General features: G+C 24.0%; 1 protein-coding gene across 4 annotated transcripts in view; it reads right to left on the bottom strand.

The window, feature by feature from the left end:
• The window catches only part of LOC117168965 (homeodomain-interacting protein kinase 2), a 124,016-nt gene that overhangs the window by 80,693 nt on the left and 32,373 nt on the right, over positions 1-10,950 (bottom strand). For all 4 annotated transcript variants that reach the window (XM_033354974.1, XM_033354973.1, XM_033354972.1 and 1 more), the window contains exon 3: positions 4,548-4,886. In XM_033354974.1, coding sequence (XP_033210865.1) covers positions 4,548-4,886 — 339 coding nt within the window. The remainder of the gene's footprint in view (positions 1-4,547; positions 4,887-10,950) is intronic.

Raw genomic sequence — 10,950 nt, forward strand, 5'->3', positions numbered from 1 at the left:
ATAATAAACTATTTTGTCAAGAATCTCTCTTTTTGGATGGCCTCAACTCTTTTTTTTATCCAAAATAAAAAAAACTTGTTTGAAATATCAACTATTATATTTTTTGTTAATAATTTATATTTTTGATTAAAAATTATCTTATTTGGTTTGAGATTTTATTAGTATTTATAAAGTCATCCTTTTTGGCTGAAAACTCAATTATTTTCGTAGAAAAAATAGATTATCTGGTTGAAAATTAACTTCTTTGATTAAAAACTGATAATTTCAGATTGAAAATTCAACTTTTTTTTAATTCATTTTTTTGGGGGCAAAAGTTCAACTTTAAACTCAATTTTTTCTTTTAAAAAATTAACAATTCGGTTTCAATTTTTCTCTTTCTTGACTGAAAAATATTTTTTGTAGGAAAATAAACTATTTTGTCAAAAATTTCTCTTCTTGGATGGTCTGAAGTCTTTTCTATCAAAAATAAAAATATTTTGGGTTGAAATATCAACTATTATATTTTTTGTGGATAATTCATATTTTTGTTTTAAAATTTTCTTATTTGGTTCAAGTTTTTTCAATCATTTTGAAAAGTTAATATTTTATTATATTTGTTGATCTTAAAAAAACAATTTTATTTTCCGAATTGGAACAGGTACATTTTTTATTTTTAACATTTTGTATTGAGTTGGAGGAGAGCAAATTTGGATTTTGAATTTTTTTCTGAATTGAAAGAGGGACATTTTTTGTTTTTATGATTTTTTTCTCGAGATAGAAGTTAATTTTGGTTTTCATTTTTTTAAATTGAGAAACATTTTTTATTTTAAAAAATTTTTTGAGTTGGAAAGAAGGGAATTTTTATTTTTAATTTTTCATGAACTGGAAATGGAAAATTTGTTATTTTTAACATTTTTATTGATTTATTAGAAAGGAGAGATTTTCAATTTAAGTTAGAAGAAAGGAAATTTCGACACTTAATTTCTTTTAATTGAAAGAGGATCATTTTTTATTTTTAACATTTTTATTAAGTTGGATGTAATGTTTCGATTCATTATTTTTTGTTAAATTTGTTGTTTTTTTTTCAACATTTTTATTCAGTTGGAAGGGAGCAAATTGTTCTGATTGAAAATTAACTTTTTTTTTAATTAATTTTTTTTGGGCAAAAGTTCAACTTTAAATGTAATTTTTTCTCTTGAAGAATTAACAATTCGGTTTCCATTTTTAACTTTCTTGTCTGAAGAATATTTTTTGTATGAAAATAAACTATTATCTCAAAAATTTCTCTTCTTGGAAGGCCTCAACTTTTTTTTTATCCAAAATAAAAATATTTTTGGTTAAAATATTAACTATTATAAATATAATGTTTAAATATTTTTATTTACAAATGTTCTTATTTGGTACAAGATTTTATTATTATTTATAAAAAGTAATCCTTTCTGGTTGAAAACTCAACTGTTTCAATAGAAAATTAAATTATTTGGATACAAATTAACTTTTTTCATTCAGAACTCATAATTTCGGGTTGATAATTAAAGTTTTTTTAATTCATTTTTTCTGATTAAAAGTTAAACTGCAAATTCTATTTTTTCTCTTGAAAAATTAACAATTCGGTTGCAATTTTTTATTTCTAGAATGAAAATAATTTATTAAATGAAAATCAACTATTTTGTCAAAAATTATTGTTTTTGGATAGTCTCAGCCGTTTATTATTAAAAATGAAAATAAGTTTTTTGTTGAAATATTAAATACTAAATTTTTAACGTCAACTTACATTTTTTGTTGATAATCATACTTTTTGTTTAAAATTTTATTTGGTTCTAGATTTTATATTATTCTTTTTAAAAATTCATCCTTTTTGGTTGAAACGCAACTATTTTCTTCAAAAAATAGATTATCTGGATGCAAATTAACTTTTTTTATTAATAATGCATAATTTTGGGTTGAAAATTGATAATTTAGGGTTAAAAATTAAACTTTTTTCGTAAAAAATTGGTTTTCTGGTTTTGAAATTCAACAAATGTATTGAATTTTTTTGCTTTCTTGGACTGAAAATCCTGTTTTGGTTGAAAAATCAACTTTAAAAAATTTTTAATGCCTATTTTTTGTCTGCAAATTCAACTATTGTAGAGAATTCAACATATGTGTTAAAATTATTTTTCTTTCTTAACTGAAAAATCTTTTTTTATTTAAAATCAACCATATTGTCCTATTTTTTATGAATTCAACTGTTTCTTATTTGAAATAGAAATCTTTTTTGACTGAAATATCGAATATTACATTTTTTATCGAGAATTCAGCTTTTTTAGTTAAAAATTATATTATTTTGTTGAAAATTCGACAATTTTATTAGTCATCCTTTTAGGTTCATGGCTCAATTATTTTCGTAGAAAATTAAAAATCAAATTTCCCTTCTTTCCAACTCAATAAAACTTTAAAAATAAAAAATTGTCAGCTGCCTTAAATCAAACAAATATATAAACCAAAATTAACTTCCAATTCAATAAAAAATGTCCTTGTTACAATTCGGAAAAAATAACGAATTCTTTCCTTAAGCTCAACAAAAATATTTTTGTTTTAATTTTTAAAAAAATATCTTATAAAAAAATGAACTTTTACTTTCTGTAAAAAAAATAAACTTTTGTTAAAAATGTATAATTTCAAGTTAAAAATTGGTTTTTTGTCTTGAAAATTCAAGACTTTTTTAATATAAAATTGAGTCCCTTGAAATGTAATTTAATTTATTACGTGAAGCTCCGTAATGTCTTTCCAAAAATCTTTAAAAATTGCTTTTAAATCCGTCGAAATTCTTTTTCTTTCTTCTTTTTAATCTTTTCTTTTTAATATATTTTAAGATTTCTTGGCAACTGTTTAAATCTTTTAAATCATTTGATATCTTTAAACATCATAAAAAGATTTTAAAATGTCATAAAATTTTGTTAATTTCTTGGCATCTTTTATAATACTATAAATTATAAATTCTCTAAAAGATTTAAATAATAGAACCAGAAAATTCCCCAATTTAAACAAAACAAATTTTTGCATTGATAAAATTAAATAAATTATTACAATTAAGATTATATTACAAATCAAAATTTTCTTTATAAAGAAAATTAAATAATTATATTCGTCAATTTTCAAATTCGGCATTATTATGAACTGTCGGGAATTTTATTATCAGGAAATTTTCTCATTTGGTCATATTATAAACTAATGTGCAGAATTCGTGAAAATAAAAGAAACAATCCAACGACCAAATTTGAAAAGCCAAGATAAAATGTTCCTATTACTATTTGAAAATGATAAAAAGAAATTTTATAAAAAAGAAAAAAATAACTTGTTTGGGCAAAAATAGAAAAAATAAAATAAGTTAGTTTCTGTAGATTAACTTGATTGTTGGACGTTGAATAGAATTTGAAATTTGATTTTAATCTCATTTAACTTTCTCAAATTTTAATATTATAAACTGTTCAGGAATTTTCTAAGTCGGGATTTCGATTGTTCGAGAGTTTTATGATTAGGGAATTTTCGAATTCCGGAATGATATTATTAGGGAATTTTACAATTCGGCAATATTATAAACTGTTCGGGAATTTTATTATTTGGGAATTTTATATTTCAGGAATCTGATTATCAGGAAATTTTCCAATTCCTGAATTTTATTATTCTAAAATTTTTTTATTTGGTAATACTAAAAAATTCTTCGGGAATTTTAAGATTCTGGAATTTTATTATTTGTAAATTTCCCAATTCCGGAATTTTAATATTCAGGAGTTTTCAACTTTAGGGAAAAAGAAAGGGAATTAGATATAAAAAAATAGACAGACTATTATTATCCCTGTAATTTAAAAAATTTTGAAAGTGATGTAGAACACATATCAGTAAAAACAGTCTTAGTCATCAGACAGTCTAATGGTTCAGAGTTCTTGAATTTAATCTTGCATGTTTTTTTGTTGTTATCAAGTGAATATCTATAAGGAAAATATCCTCATGTCTCAACATGCGAAAAATCAAATCATCTCTAGGCCTCGGACTCACACCAGTCATAAAAAAATAATGTAAACAGTGTCAAAGATTTAGGAAAATTCATTCAAGGAAAAGTTTAAAAATAGTTTTCATGAAAAAATAGAGGAAATAGTGGCACTAGCGGACAATTGTTTCAAAATAGTGCCTCTAGTGTCAGTTTTTTTGATACTGTCAACAGTCTGCTAAGTCCGAGGCAGAATATTTTGAAGAATATTAACGCTCAAACGGTATACTCCAACCCAGCATACGTAAGCGGTACACTGGTGCGAATTGGTTTGTTTGCAATATTAATATTAATTATTTAATATATTGAACATATAATAAACAACTATTATATATCACACATATTTAACAGATATATTTAATATATGTGGGGATAATCCGCTAGAATTTTGTTTCCATAAATGCCAAAAAAATGAAAAAAACTTCGGGTGCAAATTCGCACCAGTGTACTATTTCACTTGTTTCTCCTTCTAGGACTTTGATTTATGATTTAAAAAGAGAGAAAGAGAGTAATAAAACGTGACTAATCTAAAACTTACTTGGCCAAACGTGCCTCTACCAAGGAATTCGAGGACTTCGTACTGGTTGGTCATGGAATAGAGAACCTCGTGCTGCACCAGTTGATAATCCCCATCTCCCTGGGGATTGCTTCCTCCTCCGCCATTCCCCGTATTTGTTACTTGTTTATTATGTGACGTCATTGTGCTCGGTTGCTTGTGCTGCTGTTGTTGCTGCTGCGGTTGTTGCTGCTGCAGCTGTTGCTGTTGCGGTTGTTGTTGGGCAAGGTGTTGAGAGACTACAGTGTTTCCTGTGTTGTTCGCGTTGGCGGTGTGAACCGCCAAGTCTTCACCATTACCCTCCCTCGACCAAGATTTTCTCTACAATAATCAACAACAACAACAACAACGAAATTACAAATCAATCTTCAACTTGATGTCCAGAAGAAAAGGTTCCATCTCAGTGGAAAAAAGGGGGGGAAAACATATAATAAATTCAAGTGGGGAAGACCAGTGATGGAACCTCACCAGCATGCAATTAGCCTGATGCTAAAGTTACAATCTCATCACGTGAAACATTCACCTTACTTGGCAAAAGTTTTACTGTGAGAGAAAGCACTTCTCTGGGAATATTCACCGAGGTCTTCAGCAACATACTGACAGTAGGTGCTTCCGGAAATCACGTATCGTGAGGGGAAATCCATGAGCATCAAACTGTATCTGGGTATGAAATATGAAAACGAAGCCTTGAATGGAATCAATAATCTACTACCACACCTGCGAGTCTTATCTACAGCTCACAAGTGCTATCTGTCTCTCTAGGCTAACTCGAGGAGTACAATTTATGTTCGCACTGGAGAACCTCTTAGTTTCTCCAATTTTTTAGCGACTCTCATCTCGATAAAATTCGGCAACTGGTGAAACCACAAGATCGGGGTGTCTACTCAAATCCTGGGGAAAACATTCCCTGACAATTCCAGGTTCAGGGTCGCCGTTTTAATCGAAGAAAAAAAGTCCCGATTTTTTCCCAGTTCGCAAACATTTTTCACGGCCAATGAAATTAAAAAAATCAAACTATATTCTACAACATTTTTCCATGTAAAGTAATAAATAATAAACAACCAATTAAAGCAATCAAAGTGGAACCCTTGAATTACAAACTTTTGAAATTCAAGTTTAAAAGTTTTCAAATCAAAAATTGTGTATTCAAATGCTTAAAAATGTACATTTACCAAATCGAAGGGACTAACACTTTTATCAATTATAGAGCTCAAAGATTCAGATTAAGTTCCAAAAATATAAATCCACGTTAACATTTTCAATAGCCTAAATTAAATAATCAAGCAATGAACTTTAAAAATGGTCAAAATTATATTATTTTAAGTCATTTTTAAGCTAGACACATTAAAAATTGAAAAATAATTTTTTTAACTCAACAGTTCTTAAATTAGAAGTTAAATTATTTTTATTTTAAATAGTCTAGGCATTCTTTAACAGATTAAAAATTTTATTTCAAAATCTTGACAAATCTAGAAGTAGTTTAAAATTTTTCCAAATTCAAAATAATTTTTGAATTTTTTTTTGAACTTTTAAATATATTTCAAAATGAATTGAATTTTTTCTATAACTTGTAGAAAATCCTGTAAATTAAAAAAAGATTAAATTTGGATTTATAAATAACAATAGAACACTTCTTATTTGTAAAAATATTAGAGTAATTTTAAGAGAAATTTAGAAGTTCTGAAAAGATTCGAATTAAATTTGGTACTTGAAATAATTTCAAATATTTACAGCCAAATTTAAAATATAATGTAGATTTTTGCAAATTTCAAACAAAAAATTTAGATTTTTTAAAAATTGTAAAAGACTTTAAAAGAATCAAAAATTTTCTTAAGATTCTTAGAAAAATTGAAAATGATTTTTCACTTTGAAAAATTATGGAAGATTTTAAAAACTTTTTTTTAATTTGCAGGACACGCTTCGTGCGAAATTACTTGAAATAATTTCAAGTTTTTAATTAATGTTGAATCTTTTAAACACTTCTAAATATCTCTTAAAATTACTCAAATTTTTTCTACAAACAATGAGTGTTCAATTGTTATTTATGCGTCAAAATGTAACAATTTCACTTATAAATTGAAGACTTTTAAAATAAAACAATTAAAATTGTAACGCTAAAAATTTTAAAGTTCTTTGAAAATGTAAAGATTCAAAGCTTTCTATGTAAAACAATTTGGTTTCAAATTGTTTTCTTCTAAATATTTGGTTTCAATTTACTTGTCTTAAATGAACTGTGCAATATTGCTAAATATTAAATACTTATTCTTTTTCTACATTAAGAAATTTCAAATTAAATGGGATAAAAATTGAATAATTTAGACTCAAAATATTTTTAATTTAATAAAAACCTTTAGTTATGGAAATAATGGATTTATTTTTAAGTTTAAAATAGTAAAATGCACATTTACATTTTTTAATGTCAAAAAAAAGTAATAGAAATAATATATTATTAATTTTATTTATTAAATTTAATATAAAAAATAATATAAAGACCTGAAACTCTGAATCAAAAATATATTATTCATAAAGCATGACAAATTAAAAAAAAAATTATCGTAATAAATTATATATTAATTTCAATTAATTAATTTTCTACGAAAGAAAATCAATTTTTAAATAAAATACATGAATTTTCAGCAAAATAACTAAAAACATCATTTTTCAACCAAATATTTGAATTTTTAACTAAAAATTTAGGTTTTCAACAAAAAATAGAATAGTTCAATTTTCAGTTGAAAAACTAATTTTCGACAACAAAATTTTTTACCAGAATGATGAATTTTTAACTAAAATAATCAATATTCAACTGCAAAAGATCAATTTTAAAACAAAAAAATGCATTTTTGACCAAATATTTCAACTTTCTACCAAAAAGATAAATTTCAGCTAAAATTATACATACTGAATTGGAATACTTAAATTTGTAAATATTAATTTTCGAACAAGAAGATTAATTTTCTACACAAAAAAATTGATTTTTCGACAAAATACATGAATTTTCAATAAAACAGTTCCATTTTCAACAAGAAAAGACAAACTCTCAACCAAATAGTAGAATTTCAACACAAAAGATCAATTTTTTACCCAACTGTTAATGTTCAACCGAAACGATGATATTTTTAAATAAAAGGATGAACGTTTAATTATAACAGTTCAATTTTAAACTAAAAAATATACTTTTTCAGCGAAAATTTAAAGTTAAATTTTCAATTAAATTTTTTTTAAATGATGGATCATTCAAGTGGAGTAGTTACATTTTTTTAATTACTCAAAAAATAGATCAATTTTCAAATATTTTTAATAAAAAAATGAAATTACAACTGAAATTATTATTATTATCTATAATTATTGAATTTTTTCCCGAAAAGATTAATTTTCAAGCAAGCAGATTAATTTCTATAAAAATTGAATAGTTAAGAAATTGATATTCAACCATAGAAAATTTTCATCTAAAAAACAATAGAATAATTAAATTTTCAGTTAAAAAAATTAATAAAAAAATTAATGTTCAACAAAATTTTTATATACAGTAATATAAAGCTAATTTTATAAATGAATCATTTTTATTCAAATTAATACTCTAATTTAAACAAATTAGGCACGCTTTCGAAACAATTCCCTGACTAAAAGAAAATTCCTGATATTTTTAAATAAATAGTTCAATTTTGAACTAAAAAAGATCATTTTTCAACCAAAAATGGAATAGTTAAATTTTCAATTAAATTAAATAATTAATGTTTTACATAGAAAAAAATGCAACCATTCATGAATTTTCGATAAAAATTATGAATCTTTAACTGCAATGGATAAATTTTAAGCCAAAAATATGAATTTTCAACAGAAGAGTTTAAATTTCAACCAAGTAATTTTATTAATAACTAAAAAGGTCAATTTTAAAATAAAATGAAGAATATTTGAATTTAGAAAAAATAGATGAATTTTTCACGATAAAAGGAATATCTAAATTTTCAGTTAAAACCAAAATTTAAAAAAAAAACAGAATTTTCAACACAATAGTTAAATTTGTAATCAAAGTGATGAATTTTCACCTAAAATTATGAATATTTGACTGTGATAGTTAAATTTTCAACCAAAAAGATTGGCATTGTTACATTTTTAGTTTAAAAAATAATAATAATTTCCAAACAAAAAAACTAACATAAGAAAAAATTACGTTTTTAAACAAAACGATCAATTTTAAAATAGAATTATGAATATAATAAACTGGAATATTTTTAATTTATTACTGATATGATTTATTAGAATATTTTGGTAGAAAATATCAACGAAAAAGATGAATTTTGAAACAGAAAGAAAAATTCTCAACCTAAACTGGAATAGATTAATTTTTTAGTTTGAAAATTTATATAGTTTTCAATCCAACTGATGAATTTTGAAAAAAATTAATCTTGAACTGAAATAGTTGATTTTTTAAATAAAAAGATAAACTTTTAATAAACAAGATTCATTTTTTACCAAAAACAAAGTTTTTCAACATAATACATGATTTTTCAACGATATACATACTTCAATTTAGAACTAAAATAGATCAATTTTTAATCATAAATATTTAGCCAGAAAATAATTTGTTAACAAAAAAAAAAGAATTTTGAACATAATAGTTAAATTTTTAATCAAAGTGATGAATTTTCAACTAAAATTATGAATCTTAAACTGAAATAGTGGAAATTTCAACAAAAAACATAAATTTTCAAATAAAATAATGAATATTAAACTAAAATACTTAAATTTTCAGTTAAAAAAATTAAATTTCAACCACACTGATACATTTTTAATTAAAATGTTTATTCTTCAACTTGAATAGTTTATTTTTACCCAAAAAGATACATTTTTAATAAAGATTAATTTCTAATAAAAAATACAATTTTCTCCAAAATACATGAATTTTCCACAAAATATTTTAATTTAAAACTACAAACATGAATTTCCACTAAAATGACGAATCTTCACCTGCAATAATTGAATTTTAAATCAAAAAGAATAATTTTCAAAAAAGAAGATTAGGAGATGAATTGACAACCAAAAATTGAAGTTAAATTTTCCGTTTAAAAAATTAATTTTCAACCAAAGAGATGAATTTTTTAATAAAACTATACAATTTTCATTTGAAATAATTACATTTTCAGTGTAAAAAATAATAATTTTGAAACAAAAAAAAAAGGAATTTAAAATAAGTTACATTTTTAAACAAAGTGATGAATTTTCAACAAATAAGATTAATTTCTACCAAAAAGACAAATTTCCAACAAAATATTAAAATTTTTAACTAAAAATAAATTGTCCATCAAAAATTGAATTATAAAATTTTCAGATAAGAAATCTAATGTTGAATTTTCAAATAAAAGGATGGAATATTCAATTGGAAAAAGTTATTTCCATTTTTAGTTATAAAATTTAATTATCGACCAGAAAAAAAACTTGTCAACAAAATACTTAAAATTTTAACTGTAATTGTTAAAATTTACAGTAAAAAAACAGCTCAGTTTTCAAACAAAGAAATAAATTTTCAATTAAAATGATGAACCTTCAACCAAAAAACTGAATTTCTAACAAACGAGTTTAACTTTTAACCAAGCAATTACATTTTCATTCCAAAAAAGATGAATTCTCAACGAAAAATGTGGTACTATATATTTCAACCAAAAATATAATGGTTAAATTTTCAGTTAAAAAATTATTTACAGTACTAAAAAGATACTTTTGCAAATGAAAAATAATACTTATTTAATTTCATATTGCAATTAAACAAAAAAATTAAACAGGCTCGCGAAAAAATTCCCCGACTTTGAAAAAAATTCCGGACATTTCCAGGTTTTTGCAGGTACATAAAATTACCTGACAATTCCAGGTTTTCCAGGTCTGGAGAATATCGAACCGGCAAGGATGTAATACCAGTAGAAATCGAAATATCGAGTAACATCTGTTATCTCTTTAATGCCTTGGATAAAAAGAAATGTATCGAATTGCTTGGAAACAAGTACTAAAATAGAATGTCCTCGTATTATTCAAGCACTGAGCAAGACATCAATGATAGGAATACGAATTAAAGTGATTTTTTTCTTTTGCAACTTTCATTACAAATGGTTTCAATGCTGTGAGCATGGATTAACTGAAGATTAGAAGCCTTAAAAACGAATCTAGATCAAATTGTATATGTACTGCTACTTAATAAAGTGGAATTAAAAACACAATAATCGTCTCTTTAAACATTGATTTAACAACTGCGTTTTTCCTCGAATATAAATTCTCTTTCAGAGTCAAGTTGACATTGCAGTGAATTTTTCCTGCAGTCGAAGCACTTCTCTTTCCTTATTTTCTCAGCCTGTTTTAGCAGAATCATCGAAAATTAAACATCAACCTCCAA

This window comes from Belonocnema kinseyi, chromosome 3, assembly GCF_010883055.1.
Source record: "Belonocnema kinseyi isolate 2016_QV_RU_SX_M_011 chromosome 3, B_treatae_v1, whole genome shotgun sequence".
NCBI classification, from domain to species: domain Eukaryota; kingdom Metazoa; phylum Arthropoda; class Insecta; order Hymenoptera; family Cynipidae; genus Belonocnema; species Belonocnema kinseyi.